The 20,672-nt window shown below is 34.4% G+C and overlaps 2 protein-coding genes, 2 non-coding genes and 1 pseudogene across 5 annotated transcripts; 3 read left to right on the forward strand and 2 right to left on the reverse strand.

Annotated features, from left to right (window-relative positions):
• The first annotated feature begins 962 nt into the window (after positions 1-962).
• Positions 963-7,970, forward strand: LOC122610037 (probable pectin methyltransferase QUA2). The gene is made up of 9 exons (XM_043783014.1): positions 963-1,184; positions 1,612-2,331; positions 2,423-2,558; positions 2,730-2,970; positions 4,090-4,315; positions 5,235-5,410; positions 5,830-6,133; positions 6,510-6,648; positions 7,481-7,970. Exons 2-9 carry the CDS (start codon positions 1,616-1,618, stop codon positions 7,643-7,645), a joined length of 2,103 nt encoding a protein of 700 aa, XP_043638949.1. The 5' UTR covers positions 963-1,184; positions 1,612-1,615; the 3' UTR covers positions 7,646-7,970.
• A 2,005-nt stretch (positions 7,971-9,975) lies between these two features.
• On the forward strand, positions 9,976-10,048 carry TRNAV-UAC. The gene has a single exon. It is a non-coding gene; the product is annotated as a tRNA-Val (tRNA).
• Positions 10,049-10,556: 508 nt separating this feature from the next.
• LOC122610524 lies at positions 10,557-16,769 on the reverse strand (annotated as a pseudogene).
• TRNAV-UAC lies at positions 16,508-16,580 on the forward strand. The gene has a single exon. It is a non-coding gene; the product is annotated as a tRNA-Val (tRNA).
• A 33-nt stretch (positions 16,770-16,802) lies between the features above and the next one.
• LOC122578846 lies at positions 16,803-20,141 on the reverse strand. Of its 2 annotated transcripts, none has more exons than XM_043750894.1 (4): positions 19,998-20,141; positions 18,327-19,506; positions 18,092-18,238; positions 16,803-17,494 (listed from the first exon to the last, which is right to left on the reverse strand). In XM_043750894.1, the coding sequence occupies exons 1-4, from the start codon at positions 20,055-20,057 to the stop codon at positions 16,998-17,000; spliced, it is 1,884 nt and encodes a 627-aa protein (XP_043606829.1). In that variant the 5' UTR covers positions 20,058-20,141; the 3' UTR covers positions 16,803-16,997. The 2 variants fall into 2 exon arrangements, with proteins under 2 accessions (XP_043606829.1, XP_043606830.1); XM_043750895.1 differs by having other exon boundaries at positions 18,327-19,365; positions 19,998-20,138.
• Positions 20,142-20,672: the final 531 nt, after the last annotated feature.

Genomic DNA, 20,672 nt, shown 5'->3' on the forward strand with positions numbered 1-20,672 from the left:
AAATAAAAACTTAAACATTTATTATTATTTTTTTAACGATCGTTGGGTAGGTAGGAGGTTTTTTTTGAACGATCGTTGGGTAGCTAGAAGTTTTTCAGGTCAGAATGCTACCATCCAATACCTCTAAAACGCCACATGGGAGGAAAACCACACACCACACCACCCACCATTTTTCTTGAAACATTAACTTTAGAGTCATAGTATCATTAGGTGATTCGTATTAATTAACTTATAGCTTGTAAAATCTATAATATTTTATAAAGTAAAAATTTTTTTTCTCCATTAAACATCCAGCCTTTGAAATATTATTTTTATCATTAAATTATAGTTTTTATATTAAATGAGTATTGTTATACCTGAAATACCCTAATAAGTTTGTTTTTCACTTTGTAAGTAAATATTATATCATAATATTTATTTTATGAGTGTTTATTTTCATTAACTATATTATGTTTTTACGTTAACTACCTTTGCATTAATAACTACATTCTTATCATCACAATCACCCGTCGTTGCTGTCCTGCCCCGTACCCACCCCGTACCCTTCTCGTAGTAATAAACTAAGAACTAGAATTACATCTTAAGTCAACTCTAAACACCTCTTCATTATGAGTCTTAATGAATGTACGTGTATTTTTGTATGTGAAAGAGAAAATGGAATAAATTTTATTCCACATTTAAAATTTATATTAATTTATATCTATCCATCACAATTCACAAATGATAAATAAATAATCTGTCACTCTCCATTGCGTGTTTCAGAGTGTGTATGTATATATGTGTCCATAACTTCATAAGTCCATATACATACAAATATACATCTCATAGTATATACCATCTATATCTATATCTATTTATCTATATCTATATATATGAATCTTTTCTATCTCTAATACAATATATTTTTGTTTTTTTTATATATCTTTCCATTCTAGTAGTATATAGTAGTTCAAAAAATGTTAGTACTTTTACTAGTAGCATATATATTCACGAGCAACCATTCTCGTGATTATTAGCTCTATTCTCAACTCACTTATTTATTATTTATTATTTAGTTTTAGTTTATTCTTCATAAAAATCCCTGCACATAATTGGGTTTACAAGATAATTATATAAAAATGGAAGCTTGCATATTTTCTTGCTGAATTTCTGGGCTTTTCTTGAATTTCTTGTATCTAATTAAGGTAAACAATATTTCTGCCTATTTTTAGTTTTTCTTTGTTTCTTTGTGTATGCTTTTAATGATTTTGTCACCCATGTATGTTATATTTATGGTAGATATATTTTTATTATTTATCATATCATATATATGTATATATATGGGGGTTTGGTGATCACCTTCAAGATATTGAATTTTGTGTTTGTACTGAAGTACTAGTAGCTATGTTTCATGGGTATACTTTTATTTTAGTGGGTTTTTTTTATTTTGAGGGATCTAGTTGACTAAATATATATAAAAATAGATCTTATACTGACTTACTTATATGACATTTTTAGTTTAATTTGTTAGTAATAGATTATTGAATCTTGTGAAATTTAGCCATTTAGGGGTTTTGTAATATGTAAAGTTTATAACTTTCTATCACATTCTTGTGTGGTTTTTAAATGTAGGAGAATGTCACGGCCACTCCATCGCGGTTTTTCGGGTGGGGGTAGGCTTTCGGGGAATATTCAAGATTTCTTGGATGATTCTCAGAGGAAAGTGAAACCAGAAAAAGAAGATTTTGAGAAAAATAGATTATCCCCTGATCATTTATCTTCGTGGAATCCGTTTAAGTTTTGGGATTTAATTAGTTCACCATCAAAACAAAGTGTTTCTGAGAACGGGTTTAGTGTTCATGATTCATACAGCCCTGTAACTAAACGTAATAGATATAAGCTGACTTTATTTTTGCTTAAGCTAAGTTTGTTTGTGATTGTAATTCTTGCACTCACTGGGTCGTTATGGTGGACATTAACGTTCACAACTGCTTCTAGAGGCAACACGTTTCGTGGGTATAGACGGCTTCAAGAACAGCTTGTGTCGGATTTGTGGGATATTGGAGAACTCTCACTTGGTGCTTCCAAAACAAAAGAATCGGAATTCTGTTCTGTTGAGTTTGAAAATTACGTACCCTGCTTCAATATAACTGAAAATCTTGAACTAGGTTTCAGTGAAGGTCAAGATCTAGACCGCCATTGTGGGCCCACGTCGAAGCAGAATTGTTTAGTTTTTGCTCCTTCAGGATACAAAATTCCCCATAGATGGCCTACTGGAAAAGATGTTATTTGGATTGATAATGTTAAAATAAACGCAAAGGAGGTGCTTTCGTCTGGAACTTTGACAAGGAGGTGTGTTCAAAGCTCTTTCTGAGTTAAATGAATGAAGATATGATAAAGATTTATTTTGTGTTATTTAATTGATGTGTGCATGTGGCTGCAGGATGATGTTATTAGATGATGACCAGATTTCATTTAGTTTTTCTGCTTCTATGGTTGATGATAGTATTGAAGACTATTCACATCAGATCGCCGAAATGATTGGTTTAAGAAATGATTCTTACCTTGTACAAGCTGGAGTAAGTAAAAAAATGCCACCTTCTCGCAATGAATCTTACGGTTTTTACACTCATGTTATGTATGACAAGTTATGATATATATGGCTGGTATATTAAAAGGGTATTTTGTTTTTCTGTTTTATGTTGAGGTTGTGATTAGTTTGCTTACATAAATCAATGTTTTTAATGCAGGTGAGAACGGTATTGGATATAGGCTGTGGTTTTGGTAGCTTAGGAGCACATTTCTATCAGAAACAACTTTTGACTATGTGTATAGCGAATTACGAGTCTTCAGGAAGTCAAGTTGAGATAACTCTTGAAAGAGGTTTACCAGCAATGGTTGGTTCTTTTACTTCAAAGAAATTGCCATTTCCGTCACTTTCCTTTGACATGGTACATAGTGCCTGGGATGGGATTGACTGGAGTCTTAAAGGTACCACTTTTGACAATTAACTTTAGGACCAGATTGTTTGTCGTTTAACACTTGAAATCTAATAGGTAACATATGTGATGTGAGGAGAATGAAAATGGAGGATAAATGAAAATGTGGTCCTGTTTGTGTGATTGGAGGATAAATGAAAAAATCACATGCAAACCAGAATGGACAATGTATGAACAAACAGTGACTTCTTTAGATATTGACAAGATAATTTAGATTACTAACAGAAGCGGAAACTTTTCTTTTTTGTTACCTTAGCTTAACATTGATTATGATGATTATGGTTTTTAGCAAGGTCGGAGAACTCGTGACTCGACTCGGCGAGGGGTGGAGTCGGGAGTTTTTGGAGACTCGGACTCGACTTGGATTGGAATTTTACATATAAACATAAGTATTTTTGAAATTTTATGTAATAGAACTTTAAAAATATCTTCAAAACTTCAAATTTTAACATAATTGTTTAAAAACGGTAAGATAATAATTCAAAACTTGAAAGTTAAACGTATAATTAGTTGATAGAATCACGTTTCATCATCATTTTGTGTGTATCGAGGTAAGAGAACTTGTGACTCGGACTCGACTCGGCAAGGTGGGGAGTCAGGAGTTTATTTTGGGTTCTCGGCCGACTCGGGGGAGTTTTACAACCATGGTTTTTAGTATATTTTGTATGAAAATAGTTGGAATTAAAGAAGTAAGTTAAAAATTGCTTTAAGAAAACTAATATCCAGATAATAGTAGAAGTTTCTACATTATGTCTTTATCCTTAATATGATTTGATTCTTTAAATGTTGTTAATTACTCTAGAAAGACATGTAGACACCCCTTAATTATATGGGTGGAAACATTGGTTCTATGGCCTTAACAAAACATTTGAAATAGGGTCTTTGTCAAACAATGACTTATCAAATTTTGATAAATTCTCAAAAGTAGTATGCGCCAAAGACCAATATATATGAAGTTAAAGTTTCATTGTTATATAGTTACAATTGCAATAAATTTGGGCATGATGCATACAAACAATTTTCATCTGTATGACAAAAAAGTCACTTTCGTGTTTTGGCTTCTTTGCATATAATTTAGTAAATGACATTTTTTTTTTGTCATTTGCCACAGAGGGTATGCATTTAATTGAGGTTGATCGAGTTCTTAGGCCCGGAGGATACTTTGTTTGGACCTCACCATTTGCTAACACACCAGCTTCTGTTAAAAAGAAGGATAACTTGAAAAAATGGGATTTTGTGCGTAATTTTGCTAAAGATCTCTGCTGGGATATGTTGTCACAACAAGACAAAACAGTTGTGTGGAAGAAGCCTAGTAATAAAGATTTTTATGCTTCAAGGTAAGACTACATCCATACAAAAGACTCATAAATTCCCTTTTGAATTTAGTTTACCATTTTTCACTTTCATTGGTAATAGAGTTGGCAATTTCAGCCCATTTACTGATGAGTGTGCCGATTCAGGTTATGTTTTATTTGTAAGAGGTAAGATAAATGTACTAGCTAACCAGAACCCTGGTTAAAGGGGTGGTAATTTACCCAAGGATATTGTTAATGCATCAAACCATCTCAATAGTTATATTTGAGAAAACGTCAATTTACGATTGGGCTAGTATCTTAGTTTCTGGCTAAGCAGTAAGTACTAAAAGCGGCTTCACCTTGAATGATAGGTTTTTAATATTGAAGCTCGACCCACTCTTTTCTTTTATTATCCTTTTCTTAAAAAAACTATTGAACTAATATAATTTTTGTATCATTTATGACACTAGTAATCTAAAGAAAATCTGTAATTATCGGACATAAAGTGTTTTGGGCCTGCACAAAAATCACCCTACCCAACTGACCAACCCACCCATGTTGCCCCCCTAAACTGATAGTATGCCACTAGCCTATCCATTTATTGGTACCACTTACGGGTCCTGCCATTATTTCTTCTTGGACGAAGTAAATGGAAGGAGATTCACATCTTAATATCCTCAAATACTTTATTAAATGGAACTCAGAGCTGTGCCCATGTGGGAAATTGGATATGGATGAGTGCACCTGACTTTCTGATTTTTTGTAGTGTTAAAATTAGATTTAAAGTTGTTATTTTAGTTCATTCCTTGAAACAAATTCTATAACAGTGTATACCTGTTCCATTATCTTGAATATGCCACGGATATGATTTACAAAAAATGAAAATATGAACTGACCACAATAATAGGACCAAAGACTCGCGGGTGATCTTTATCTAATTATGAAGTACTTCGAATGGCAGGATTCAAGGATCTGGTCCTCCTCTCTGCAAAGTAGGCCATGACATTGAATCCCCATATTATCATCCGCTTGAAGCATGCATTGGAGGAACTCATAGTCGCCGGTGGATTTCAATTGAGAAAAGACCAACATGGCCTTCTAGAGACAGATTGAACTCCAAGGAACTTGCTGTTCATGGTAATTATTTTCTTTGGTTGGGATGAAAAATGTAATTTTGAGTCATGTTATATAAAATTTAGAGCTAATTTTATAAAAAGGTAACCAATTTTCATCTGGTTTTTGTTTTGGGTGATATACTTTTATTAGACCAGAAAACCCCTCAAAGATTATTCAGGCTCACAAAAGAATCAACATGATCAAATGATGCCTTCATCATTTTGACGGCTAACCATGTCAAATTACCATAATTTGAAGTCTTTGAAAGTTGGTTACCTTGAATCAAATCTTTTGATACTTTAATGGTCTTTTCTGGTCTAAAATACGTTGGTTACCTTTTTATGCTATTAGCTTTAAATTTTACTGCATTATCTATTACAAGTTACTTTGTTACTCCAAGATTATAAAAATGACCCTTATTTTCCTACGGTTCTTATCAGGTGTATTTTCTGATGATCTTGTCGAAGATGATCTTAACTGGAAATCAGCAGTCAGAAACTATTGGTCTTTACTGTCTCCACTCATATTCTCAGATCATCCAAAGAGACCTGGTATTGAGGATCCAGTCCCACCTTATAACATGGTCAGAAATGTTTTGGACATGAATGCCCATTTTGGTGGTTTTACTTCTGCCTTACTGGAAGCTGGGAAATCTGTATGGGTCATGAATGTGGTTCCCACCAGTGGGCCCAACCATCTTCCACTTATTCTAGACCGAGGATTTCTTGGGGTGCTGCATGATTGGTATATTCTATTGCTTTCATCTCTTAAGTGCAAGAATTTGAAAATTACTTGTTTGTTGTTTAAAGCCTTTAAGCTTGTCTTCTCATTGTTACAAGTGACAGATCAACCCATATACCTGGAAATGGTTGATTTGGTTATATTATATCTCCAATGGGTAAACTTAATAACATAGTTACAAATGAAACAGGTCATAGTCATCCAAAGTGTATTTTAATGCTTACAACCTCTTAAGTAAATATATTAATTAGACCAGACTGATCTTGTCGCATTCAAAAACCACCTGTTCTGGGAGAACCCATTAGCCAACCTACCGGCCCTTCTTTTTTTACCATTTATATGCATAATGCTTACTTGAGTATGCTACTGAAACTTGTAGGTGTGAACCATTCCCCACGTATCCTAGGACTTATGATTTGGTGCATGCAGAAGGCCTTCTATCACTTGAAACTGCAAAACAGCGTCGTTGCAGCATGCTGGATGTGTTCTTTGAAATAGACCGCATACTCCGCCCTGAGGTATCTTTTGATTATATTTACAGTTCAAAGTTTATAAATGAAGTGGCTAATTGATGCATATGTAACCACATTGCATGAATTAATGTTTTTATCAGTGTTGTCACTTTCACCTAGATTATTTTACCAAACTACTAAAGTTGGGTCACATTAACCTCTCGGGCCAGAATGTACTTGCAGGATAGGAACACAATAAAAATTTCCCGGGCCAGAACTCCCATTTATTTCTGAATGGATTTCAATATCAACGGGTCAAGCATTTATAATGCAATACAAATTTAGCTTACAAAGAAACTGGTCATGTGTTGAAAGGTGTTTAAACTCTGAAGTGTACTTTTAATCTATGAAACCTCCTAAATCAGTTTTTCTCAAAGAACCAATATTCTTATTCTTATTTTCTTAATATGACTTTGATAATCATATTGACACTCTAGTTGATTTGGAAAATAAATAAATAAAATTGCGTTTCTGGGTTAACTCCCCATACTCGAACCAAATAGTACATGGTTTGACATGTTATCCCACCTTCCCGATTACCACATCTACTATGTTTTAGCAAATGATCATCATGAACGAGCTTTGCAGAAATATAATCCATAGCGACAATGAGTCCTTTACTGCTGGTTGGAGTAGGTCTGCCAAAGATTTAGGATATGCCTAAATTACTAAACCTATCTACCGAAGATGGGACGTGGTTGAAGAAAAATCTTCTATTTAATGTGATTGACTTTAATGTTTGCAATAAAATAGAATTTGTAATTTTCTGAAACATGAAAGTAACTTATTAAAGTTAGAAATTCATTTCCGTTCTAACTTTCTATGAGTATGAATTCAGGGTTGGGTGATACTACGCGACACGGCTTCTCTAATCGAAACAACAAGAACAATTACTGCAAGATTAAAATGGGAAGCACGAGTTGTAGACATTGAGAGCAACAGTGATGAAAAACTCCTTGTCTGCCAAAAACCATTGATAAAGAGAAAATCAAACCCGTCATGAAGAAACCAGTTTCTTGATCTTGGAACATTTACGTATAAGAGTGAACATTTTACTATACAAAGAGAAAGAGGGTTCAGCTGTAAACTGCAGAAGGACCAAAAGCAATTCCCGTGGGAGCTGTAAGGCAAACGCGGGACCAATGTAAGTACATGACGATTTATAGGTGGGAGATTTTTACACTTTTTCTTGCTTGTGTCATTATAAACTATAGAAAGCATACGATGAATTAAATTATCAAGATGGTTATAGAAATAAGCAGAAGTTAGCGCTAATGTGAAATGTATACGAAGGCTTGGGTGATGAAGGAAATATTGCGTTTTGTTCATGTTCTTGACCATATTCTCGACGTCTACCTATAGTATAAGATCCTGAACTGCCGCACAGATTCCAGACGCATCAAACTTTTGAACTTAAGTCTATGTCAATTCATGACTTACCAACCATTGACTCAATTACTAAAATAGAAATTTCTTTCACATAGATTGCTCATTTGATGTGCTCAACAAGTTATGCACTTAGAATGTTAATTCTCACCAAAGAGCATTTGTAGCGGTATTTGTGGCCATTTGTCGTGGGTATTAGTTATATGGTGATCAAATTGTAAATGTGTACTGGGTAGGAGTAGTCTGAAAAAAAGAGGCTTAATTAGGAGAATCCAAATAAGCCAACAACATACAACCCACTATGTACATTTAAGAGAGGCAGAAACTTAAAAATATGATATTGTGCATGATATACCTACAAGACAAGACGCAACTAAGAAGCGTGCACCCCCAATTAACCGCAGTTGGTGTTGCTTTTGAATTGTTGAAGTCAGCAGCAAAATATTTGTTTTTATTCTACCACGCTACCTTCATATGTACCAAACTATTTGTACATTACATACATATTATACGAAACTATTTGACTATAGTATAACCACTGTACTAACACAGGAAATTTTTATGTATGAAGTTACAAAATTTGCCTCGTATCTTGTTGGAATTAAGTATATATCTTTGGTGAGATAATGTATGGCTGTAACAAAATTTGCATAAAACATATCTTCGGTGAGATAATGTATGGTTGTTACAAAATCTGCCATGCTCTATCATTTTATTAAGGTTTTTTTTCTTTTTATTTTTTCAACTTAAATATTTCGATAACTATTTAATACTAATACAAAATACAATAACAATTACTAAAAAAAATATACAACTAATACTGTAAAATAGAACAAATACTCATCGTCCTAACTTCTAAGAGTCGAAGTCTAATCTTCAACGTTAGGTGATTTCACGTTTTCGACCCAACATTGATGGCGAGATGTCAAGATAAACTCCGAATCTTGTCTTTTTCTTGCTCCATCATTTGATGTTTTTGTTCTTGAACCAAACTCGCCATCTCTTGGTCTCTAGCAATCCTAGCTTCAATTTTCTTTTCCTTAATGCGAAGCTTCGTATGGTAAAAAGCCTTTTGGTTCAGATATTGTGAAAAGTCGGATTGGTAAAACTTAGGCTTCGTTAATAAAAAGACGAAATGGTGTTTGGGTTACGTTTTGGGTTGGGTTGGGTTTGGGTTTAAGACGAACCATGGTTTTTGCATTTGATTGGTTGGGTTCAAGACTTCAAGCATACTTTTATTGGATCCATATTTACTTGTGTTGTATATTTTTATGTAAAATGTTATGTATGTATATGAAAATGAATAATGTGTTGTAAATGTATGAATGTTGTATGGATTGTGTGATTGAAGTCCATGTATAAAATATATGTATATAGAACCTTTTTTTTAATGACATACTTTTCACGAAAAAAAAAGCCGTTGTTGAAGGTGGGGTGTTGGGGATCAATTCCGGTGAGGATTCAACACCAAAATTTAAACTTTTTTTGGTACCATGTGTGAATGTGTGATACTCTTTATAAACCGTAATCACTCCTTTAACTAGCATCTTAAAATTTTATTCAAGTCCAAGTAATTATTTATTTATTGAAAAAACATTTGAGCGCCCACTTTTTAAAATACTATTTAATTAACCAATTATCGAAATGAGAATATATTAAAGAGAAAATGATCCGTGCTGCAGACTTTACCTAAATTTAAATACTGTCACATTAAAAAATGTTGTAGATTAAACCTTTGAATTTAATAAACATACATAACCCTCTGAATTTTACATAAAACCCCCTGAATTTTACATAATCCCCCTATTTTACTAAGATAGGTACTCCATGCTTTACTTAACCTTTCTCCAATATTAAATCGGGTATTTCATTCGTGACTTTCCATTTTTACTCTGCTAGCTGTTCCACTTATTTAATTAAATGTTAATCCAAGAATTAATACAAATAGCTTCTGTGGTGTAGTGGTTATCACGTTTGCTTTACACGCAAAAGGTCTCCGGTTCGATCCCGGGCAGGAGCATTATTTAAATCTTTTGTTTTCGCTACTTGTGGTTTTTAATAAAGTTTGGAACATAAACACAGTCAAACAATTAATTTTTGTTTATATATGCAGATTAATACAATGATTTTGCAGATACACGACTCCTGAATCTCGTTCATTACTATTTACTAACACCACATGTATCCTAAAAAGTTTATTACTCAGTAGATTTTTTCTTGGAAAAGTTTATAAAATATTTGACCAAGAATCTAACACCGGGAAAATAACTGCGTGTTTTTATGTGATTACATTCTAAAGTGAACACAAAAAGGCAGCCACAAATTCCAAAGTCCGAAGTCGATTTAAGATTTTTTTTCTTTCTTTTTCTTTTCTTTGAATAATGCAGACTATCTCATTGATAACAGTATAATACCAAAATAACACATGATATATAACGATTACAGACTACCTGAATGCATGACGTTGGTGATCAGCTTTAGTACAATTTGCACATCTTAGGAATCAAATGAAATTTTTTTTCACTTTGTTGGCTTTGATACAAGAAATTTACATTATTAATGCCTAATGGCATCTATACAAAAAATAATATTTCACTTTGTTGTTTCAAATTCAAACATTAACTGTACAAAGGAAAAAGAAATTTACAATATTGATGCAAATTTTTTAGTTACTTGGATGATCGAATAGACAACTGAAGGCGCCCCGACCGACATAATTTTACTGGATCTTTATAAAAGGATATCTGAGCCGGTTTCCCTGCTATTAAAACAACAAACGCAATACTAAATAATTCACCTTTCTCAATCGCAAGCTGCCACTCGTTCACACTTATAAAGAACCAATCCTTCCTTGCAAATGAAGTTGCTTTAACTTCTATATATTCCTTCCTATCATCTTTTCCTTCAACAACAATATCATATGGCAATCCGGATTCTTCATTCTCGTTGACCCATATCACGGACTTATCAATAAGTTTTGCTGAAAGGTATTTGAAAGCAACAAATTCTCCAGCCCTCCCAACCTGTTGTGGGGTGACCGTGCCACATTCTACCTGATCTATGTGCATTAAATCGGATGAACTCACAGATTTTTTAACCTCATTCACCTTTCTCTCACCATTTTTTGCAGATTTGTAGACCACAAGTTCTCCCACCATCTGATCTCTCTCGACTGAATCAGAAGAACTAGCTTTCAGCCCATTATATTTTGTAATGGCAGAAAAATCAAAATTTATATCGATTGAATCCCTATATATTCCAGAATCTGATTGGTCTATTAAAGTTTCATCTTCTTCCAATATCATTGAGGGTGTTGTTAAGGCATGGCTTTCTTGGATGATCCTCGCACCTTCACCTTCAATTAATTGCTTTGTAACATTCTGTCTTGTTTGAGCACATTCAAAGCCTGTGCAGGTTTCCAATGAACAGGTGGCCAGATTTTTCCGGACTCCATAACTGTAAAACTTGGAGCATTCAAATCATCCAATGAAAACCCAGAATTAGTTGCTGGTGTATCCTTGGCATCTATTGGCATTGACATGGACAGCAGAGACCACTGTGATTCTTCAACTGGAAGCTGGGGTAGTTTTTGGCTATTTGTAATGAAGAACTCCATTTTCTCCTCGGCGAAACCTGATTCTGCCATAGTTGTTATCATATGAAGGAAGTTTGCCAAATGCAATTTAAGAATTCCAGAAACTAGAAGACGAGAAAGCTCCATAAAAAGAGAGTGGGAATCAGATTTATGGCTTGCATACAATATATTATCTTGTATAAGACAACTGCATTCATCTAGCTTATCCGATTCAACTCCTAATCTCTTTATGACATTCTTGAAGAACAATTGCTCCACCACAACCACTCGAAGAGAATTTATGTTTTCAAATCCAGACAGCTTGAGTCCCGAATATTCAACTGGATGGATGCTATAAATGTAGCGCTGAGCATACGGGAGAGACCAATTCACCAATGATGTTTTATAATTGCTATTCGTTGGTCCATGGTACCTTGCTTCACGGGTCACAACCTTCAGAAAGAGAATTATGTTACACGGATGATATGATGTACTTTCAATTTCTAAATACCATTGTCCATGCAGTCACTAGCGGCACAAACACATTTTTCATTGGTCATAAAGAATAGGAAGTAGAACCACTAAAACCAGTAGAGATATTTATGTTCGTACCTAAGTTCTCCTTAATATGTTTTCATTGAAAGAATTTTAGATATTTGAGTAACAATTAAATATTATATTAATTTATGTGTTAAACATTAATCAGGTTTATGAGTTTCCGATGTTTATCGATATGGGTTTTAAAGGTTAGAGAATGTTTCAACCTAAACTGAAAACCAACCCCAACCCAAACAAATCAAAATTTCTTTGTAATCGAACTGAGCAGAAAAAAATAATTCCTATTCTGTGTGGTCGGTTGTAGACCAAATATCCGAATTCCACTATTTGTCCCATATTACAAGTCGTCCAAGTCCAAGTTGTCTCTGTATGTTCTTCTCAGCTTCAAATATTAATTGCCTCTCAATTTAAGTTAAAATCCAAATTATGAATGATAGGATATCGGTTTGGCTTGATACTCAGAGACACTTTTAAACACAACCCATATATTGAACACCCCAGTTGTCAGTATGCACAACGTTGGTGTGAAGATGTGTGTGTGTGTGTGTGCGAGAGAGAGAGAGAGAGAGAGAGAGAGAGAGAGAGAGAGAGAGAGTACCTCAGAAAGAGAAGGGATTCCAAGTCTACGGAAAAAAACTGAAACCTTGCCATGAAGCATCTGTTCTTCTTCGGTACTAAGCTCCCCCCAAAATAAAATATTAATATCGTTTAAGTTCTTAAATTCCATTCTTAGCTGCTCATCATCACACCAACATACAAGACCAAACGATCGATGCAAGGAAACCCATTTATCTTGTACAGTTGCAAGAATCTTCATTTCCTTTTCCTCCATGCTCTTCTTCAAGTAGTCAATATCATCAGAACTGAGAACCCCTGATTCCATTCCATCAATCCATTTTTGGAAAACTCGAAAAACCTAACATATGAGGAGACATAAGCTAACTTAGCTAAAATAGAAACTGGAAAAGAATGGAAAACTGAAAGTCTTAGACATTATATTCAACTAGTACTAATAATATTTTAGTTGTAGTCAAATTAATATAATAATTATTCATAAACTTGTAAACCAAGTTTTGACAAAAACTAAAAGTTTACTGCTTTTTGACCCAAAAACTGTTTTAACATGAAACTCGACCAGCCCATTTTTCCACCTATAGAATAAAGCAAGTATGATTACTTGACTGTACTCACTGTTTTAGCTTCCGGTGATGGCAAACGAAAAGTTGATAGCTGTAGCAATGACTGAAGGTAGATAAGAAGAGGAGGATTCTCAGCAACTCCCAACTCTTTCACAAAGAAATAATGGAGGCTAGGATAAACATTGCATAACAGTTTGGTGAACTGATGATGGGTCAGATGTTGGTCATACTGAGATTGGGTCATCTTAGTTTGTTCCATTGAACCAGTAGAATCATGCCAATATACTTCATTAGGAGACAAGAATACACCTGATACCACTTCATGCATAGAACCCAAAGAGTAAGGGACAAATATGAAGGCTTGAGAATGCAAATTTTCAATGAACTCCGGCTTTGAGACGCCCATCACACTCCATATATATGTGTAGAAATTGGACATTTGAGATATACTGATAGACAAAAGTCATAAACGGTTAACAAGCATGCAAAAAACAAGAAAAAACTAAAAGACAACATAGAAAACCTAAAGAAATGATCTTGCATAAAACAAATAATAAAGGAAATACCTGGTCTTGAAAAGTTTCTCAGATGTTCTCCAGACTTTAAGAGCATATAAAGCATCATCAAGAGTGACCGTATGCTTGAAGCCGATATCATATAATAACTTCACACTGTTAACCTATTTGACAATAACCATTACCAGGAACATCAAGTCATATACTTGTGAGCAAATAAAAAAAAGAAAGAAAGAAAAACTAAAATCACTAACCCTTCGAATAGCATACGGTGTAGTGTCACCAAGAACCGCCCGCACCCTTTCACAGTCATAGAACAAATCTTTAGGAAAGTGAAATTGATCATCCATACTAGAAGCCAACCACTGAACACTATTTAGGATTCTTATGACCGTAGCTTTAAATGGCTTATCGCTAAAATAATCATCCCGTAGTGTATCAAGTACCTCTAAGAGGTACTTACTTTTTTCCCTATCACCATACGAGGAAACATGCGACAGCAAATTTATTAACTCTTGAGAGTCCCAATTCTTGACATCGGATTTCGAATATATAGAATCATCATCTAACATAGTAATGGTGCTACGAGATATGCCAGTACCATACATTTCAGATCTCACTAATTTTACAAAATCAGTGACTCCTAATTCAAGCAAGAATTTTCTCCATTTCAAATGTCCTTCAGGCAAGAGTTTGCAGACCGGGTGTTTTAGATAGCTGATATCAATCTCAAACGATTGCATGTCAGTGCCAGAAACCAACTTTCTCATATCAATTGGATTCTCGAATTCTTTACAGAAATGAATCGGCACATCAGCAATTCGTTTATATCCGTCATTCGTACAAATAAAGGCTTTCTCCCGTAACTCTGAGAGAATGTGCTCCTTCTCTGCCTGACACTCGAGGCAAGATGATTCAAGGTGAAACATTATAAACGAAAGGTACTCGGTCATCAATTCCATACTTCCCGCCATAAATTCTTTCACAGAAATATGAGGTAGGATTTGCACTTTTAAAATTTCATGTGCCGATAATTGCTGAACCCTGACTCTGTAAAGCATGTGTGTTATATTTTCAATTGGAGAACTTTTTAGAAGTGCGGGATCAACAATCCGAAGTTTCGAGTACAACATCCCAAAAGCTTCAAGACCATTCTCATCAGTATGCAACCAAATTGCACCTTTATTAACTGATGCATATGTACCATCCAAAAGAGGAATAAACTGTAATTGGCTAAGGGAACTTATGACATCAGTCTGGGTTTCATGAACCAACATTAAATACAGGACATTTAGCCAAGAGGATAGCCAAGTGAGGCCCATTGATTTTAGAGAACCAGCCCGACATAAAGATGTCATTACTTGAAGAAGAGTTTTGGGTCCACATTCCTCAATGCGTAAAGCCCGTGCCAGAGAATCCGTTAAAATAGTATCTTTATTCAAGTACCCAACACCAAGATGCTCTTTTATAAAACTATCAGGCAGCAATGAACGAATTTGTTCTGTCCAGTTTCGTAGAACTTTACATGGAAGCACCCACTCATTGTCATTCCCTTCGAGAAGTAGACACTTAGAAGCCTTCAACTTAGAAATAATCAAACGTGGAAGGCAAGAAAAAAAACCCTGCACTTCCCCTCCAAGAGGAACAAAGCTCATAAAGACTGAAATTCCCTTCGCTGGATCCTCCTTAAAACAGGGAATGCTACAAAATGACAACTCAGCACTAACGAACAAACTTGGGAACTCTGAACGCAACCAGCGGTTCCAGGGACAATCTCCAACTTCCTCTCGTGATGAAGGAAGAACAAAATCCGCTTGTATTATAAATTTTAGACCATAATTACGTAAAGGAAGAAAAGCAAAAACTGGTTGGTGGTCAAGCTTCGGGATGTAGTTTCCATTGCTTAGATCTTCCAACATCACTGCCATTGACATTTCAGTTGATTTGACATCATGACGAATATGACTGGCTTGTAGTTTGTGGGATTTGATAAACCACGTCTTTTTCTCTTTCCCGAGATAAACATTAACAATACCGTCTCCAAGAACTTCCTTCCTCATAACAATCAGTGAATCATTTACAAGATTTTTGAACTTGATGCATTCAAGACGGTGAAGGAATAGCAACAGGGATGGATGGAGATGCAAGAACATAGACATGAGATTCTCTACAGAAAAGGAATCAGGCTTTTTTGATCTGAAAGGAAGCACAATGCATGTATTCCATTGTTTCTCATCCGTTGGATCGTTATCCACAGATACCAACTTGCTGAATAACTTAAGATCACAAGGCGGAACAATAGTTGGCAAAACAAAGCCAATTTGACCCTCGCGTATGTCAAACTTGATGTGGAACCCATTAGAATGGATTTCCGGAGCATCAGTAACCTGAAAGTAGATCAAAATGATTAGATGAAATCAAGATGTGAGCAATCCTTTATTATAATATAAACTTACTAGCCAAATTACAAAGGTGCACTTACCTATGTGTGTGTTAATATGTATATATAAGATGAAACCGAAAAGAAAAAACATAGAAGTTATTTAATAATGTGAGATGTTAATTTGGTACAAAAAAAGAAGAAGAGTGAAGGCATCGGAATAACTCTTGAACATTAAACATATATCTTGTCGTAATACACATAGCCATATAGACTTAATCTTATAAATTTCAGTTTAAGACATAAACATATAGCTTCTGTGGTGTAGTGGTTATCACGTTTGCTTTACACGCAAAAGGTCTCCGGTTCGATCCCGGGCAGGAGCATTTATTTATTTTTTTCGTTTTTTTAATATAAAATTTACTTTCAATTTAATGATTATGCATACAGTCAAATATCCAATGATTCAGAGGTATACAAAACTTCAAACACTACGCACAAGCTAATGATCTGGTAGGCCCCTGTAGCTCCCACGGACTGAAAGTTACACCCTGTTGCAGTTTGCGCATTTTCATCGTTTCATATGCATTCAACCAAACAGGAATATATTTCAAGAAAATCAAAGAAAAACCATGAAGTAAAACATGAATATAGTGTATACATGGTGGAAAATAGAAGAAACTTCTTTCTTCACTCCCTGAATTACAAATATCAACATAACAATGATATTCTATATTTCACAATCCAAACTAGATCAATATCAGACAAATAACCATGATGACCAATGTATGACCCAACCCGGACTACTTTATAGATCGGTGATGTGCTTTAGGTTTCACCCCATGTCGTCCTTTCTGACCACTGCTACCACTACCACTGCTACCTCGATGCCTACTAAAAGAAGTTGATCCACCACTCCCAACCCTCTTTGCAGCTCTTCTACGAGCACTTAGGTTACCACTTCCAAGTGCAGCTTTTGTAACGGCTTCTTTAGCAACTTCTCTAGCCTTTTGTGGATTTACAGGCTGTTTATTCAAATACGCAAGATTTGGTAGAAGCCCACAAAGTGTTTTTCTCAACTGATCGTCGTTTATGTTGTTTTGAATTGGATTGCCCAATAAGTTTAAAGCTTGCAAAGAGTTGTAGTTGGCTACTAATTGCCCAAGTGCCTTTGATGTTGTAATTTTGTTGAAACTCAAGTCCAAAATTGTTAATTTCAGCAGCCTGTGTAGTCCCTCAACATTGCTAATCTTGTTTCCAGCAAGGTAAAGCTCCTTAATGAGGGTACAATTGGATAACCCTGAAAATATACATATTACAACTCCGAAGGTCAAACAAACCACTTTTGATGGTAATGATTGATGTGGATGCATACAGTTATTGATGAAAATGCTTAACTACATCAAAAGGTACATATTTTCACACAAACAGGAAAGCATTTGTGTTAAAAGTGTACCACAATGTACATAGTAAGTACAAGTTTGGAAGCTACAACATTTGGCTTTTTAAATAATACATAACAAGAATGGAATAAGGAAGGAGTGTAACGGCTATCTTGGTGCACCAAGATTCTTTTGTTTTATGAAGTAGGCTAATTTGTGACATTATCAACCAATTGTGGATTACCTTATGGTTCGGTTAATAGTAGACCAAACAAGTGTTTATAGCGCACAGACGCACATTAAAAAAGAACTGTTTCTACTTTCTACCCAGTCGTTTTGACCCGTTACCTGACCTGCCCATCCTGCTACCTTTACAATCCAATGTTTGCATTATGAATTGGTAGAAAAAATACACTCAATGATGCAGTAAAGTATCAAAGCACTTTGGAAACTAGTTCAGACTTTTATCTTAGATTCAAAGATAAATTTACTCGAAGGTTAGTGGAGTTTCTTACCCTGCCCAATTCGTGAAATCCGGTTGTAGCTAAGGTCAAGAATCCGCAAACGAGTGAGCTCTCTAAGGCCTCCAATAGCACCGATTTTATTTCTTGATAAATCAAGAATGTGAAGGCTCTTTGGAAGCGACCCTGATGTTATTTGCACTACAAAAAGATGATAGAACTGCATGAGTTAGTTATATTTGCAGAAAAAGGTTAAACAATATTAGTTGGATAACGATTAATAACAAACCTATTGAGTTTCCAGATAAGTTGACTGATCGGAGACTTGTAAAGCCCGAAATTACGGGAATAACCTTTAATCCTATGCCAGAAATGTAAGCAACAGTTGAAGAAGAATTCAATGATTGTATCACCCTGTTAGCATATGCAACCTCCTCAGGGACATCACGAATTCTGGCTGGCGATCTACCATTATCAGAAGAGGGTGAAAAGGTAATTTCACTATCTTCATTACCAATTGTGAAAACATGTTCTGTTGGGATATCTTGCACCCATTCATCTACTCTTGTCAATGGTGATGATGCTGACGGTGATCGCGTAGGAAACGCCATCCATTGATTTTGCGGCCAGAAAGCAGAACCCTGATGAAATGAATCCCATCTCTTATCTCCATTGTTAGCATTTTCCAGTTTCCGTAACTTTGACTTTGACTTATCGAGTCTTTGGTTTGGTTCAAGAGTATCTGAAGAATACCCTCCTTGTTGATTAATCATCATAAGCTTATTATGAATCCCTTTAACAGGTTCGTGTAAATTCCTATGACTCCACAAGAACAGTTTCCACCATAATCTTCTGCTTTTTGATGGCAGTATTTGACTCGAAGAACATTTTCTTAGCATCACTTTATCAGCACTACAATTACTTGTCATAGAAACAGGACTCATACATCCATCAGCTAACTTTTGCAAATCTTCAAAAGATTCACAAGGAACGATTTTCTCTTTTATAATGAACCTTTTCGTTTCTAAATTAGAACAAGTCCGTTTTAGCTTTGGAGAACCTAAAACTGGTTTTTTTGAAACTCCCGGATCACTTAAATGACCATCATTGTTTATCTCTATATCTAAATTATCGTTTGGACTCTCAACAAGATCTAAATTGTTATATTCGACACGTTCTTGAATATGGATATCACCTATAGGAACTAGGGAGTCAACTTTGGAATTCATATCATTTTCGTGTTCATCCTCGCCTTCATATGCTACCTCTTCTTCTTCTTCTTCTTCTCTTTCAACTCGGGGTTCCACCGAAGTTTCATGACTGACCACCTTGACATTGCAGGTTGGATTTTTAGGCAATGAGAATGGTACATTTACACCGAACGTTGACTTCGATTTCGAGTCATTTTTATCTATATGTTTTCCTAACTGTTGTAATCTCACTTGCATAATCTTATTATCTTTTTCTTCCTATGAAAAACAGAAAAAAGCATAGCAAGTCAAAATTATTATCCCTTTGACTTGTTTAGTCAAACTACAATACTTAGCTATAATATAGATTCAACTTTTTTTTTTTTAATTGCAAATACTATAGATACAATTTATAATATTGCTACTTGTCTATGTCTTGTTTGTTGTAAGTTGTCACACACAAATAAAAATTAACCAATTTTATATTATAGTAATATTTTAATAGAACATTTTAAAATCAAATTAATTATGAATCATATCAAAAAAAATATCATATTTGATATCAAATTCTTTAGTATAGGAAACACAAATAAAAATTTCTATATGACTATATCTATATTTACATATTCAACAAATTAGTAAGCAAATAACATGTACTAATTCCTTATATTAATTACTATTATTCTAACTATCAAATTATAATTATAATTATAATCATTAAGCATACTAATAAGAGTTTAAATTGAAGATTATGAAAAGTGAAATCTCACCTGTATTTTATCATTCCTTCCAGCCAATGAAGTAAAGCAACAAAGAATCTTCATAGGCATTATTTTTCTGAAAAGAATTATATATATCTTTAATATACCAGAAACAAAAAAGGTTCAATTTTTCTTAAAACCCACAAAAAAAAAAAAAAAAAAATTCAAATTTGGTGATTTAATATTTAAATTTACTAAATGAAATGAAAATGGAATAATAAATTTTCAAAAATGAATTAGTATAAAATATTAGCCATAATCAACGGGCAGCTGTGAAAGTAGAGATAGAGGGGATGAAAAGGTGAAAAAATGATTGCCGGAGGTTGAAAAAGTAGTGGTGGTCGGAGAAATAGCTCCGGCGAAAAATTTAGAAGAATACGGAGGATTAACCACCGTAACAGAGTCCAGGTTGATGTGCAATTAGAGCAGCCTTTGTGAGCTGCTGCCTCTGTGGCTTTGTATATTTTTGACGGAAAATACTAGAAAATATAATTTAAGTTTTTTTTTTGTAGAATAAATAATGGAATGAAATGGGAGTATACACCAAAGTGGTTAATATAGGAAAACAGCATAATGACAACATTTTTTTGTTGTAATAAAATAATGTTGTGGATAGACTTCCATTTATCTATTCATTTTCTTATATCAATAAAAACTAAAAATGTGGATTTTATTTAGTTCATA

The sequence above is a fragment of the Erigeron canadensis genome, chromosome 8, assembly GCF_010389155.1.
Source record: "Erigeron canadensis isolate Cc75 chromosome 8, C_canadensis_v1, whole genome shotgun sequence".
NCBI lineage: Eukaryota > Viridiplantae > Streptophyta > Magnoliopsida > Asterales > Asteraceae > Erigeron > Erigeron canadensis.

Coding starts and splice junctions, on each gene's coding strand:
- LOC122610037 (XM_043783014.1), top strand. CDS start 1,616: ATGTCACGGCCACTCCATCGCGGTTTTTCGGGTGGGGGTAGGCTTTCG. Junction 4,316..5,234: donor AAAGATTTTTATGCTTCAAG/GTAAGACTACAT, acceptor TTCGAATGGCAG/GATTCAAGGATCTGGTCCTC. Junction 5,411..5,829: donor CAAGGAACTTGCTGTTCATG/GTAATTATTTTC, acceptor GGTTCTTATCAG/GTGTATTTTCTGATGATCTT.
- LOC122578846 (XM_043750894.1), bottom strand. CDS start 20,057: ATGCCTATGAAGATTCTTTGTTGCTTTACTTCATTGGCTGGAAGGAAT. Junction 18,239..18,326: donor CTTATCTGGAAACTCAATAG/GTTTGTTATTAA, acceptor ATCTTTTTGTAG/TGCAAATAACATCAGGGTCG. Junction 17,495..18,091: donor GATTTCACGAATTGGGCAGG/GTAAGAAACTCC, acceptor GTATATTTTCAG/GGTTATCCAATTGTACCCTC.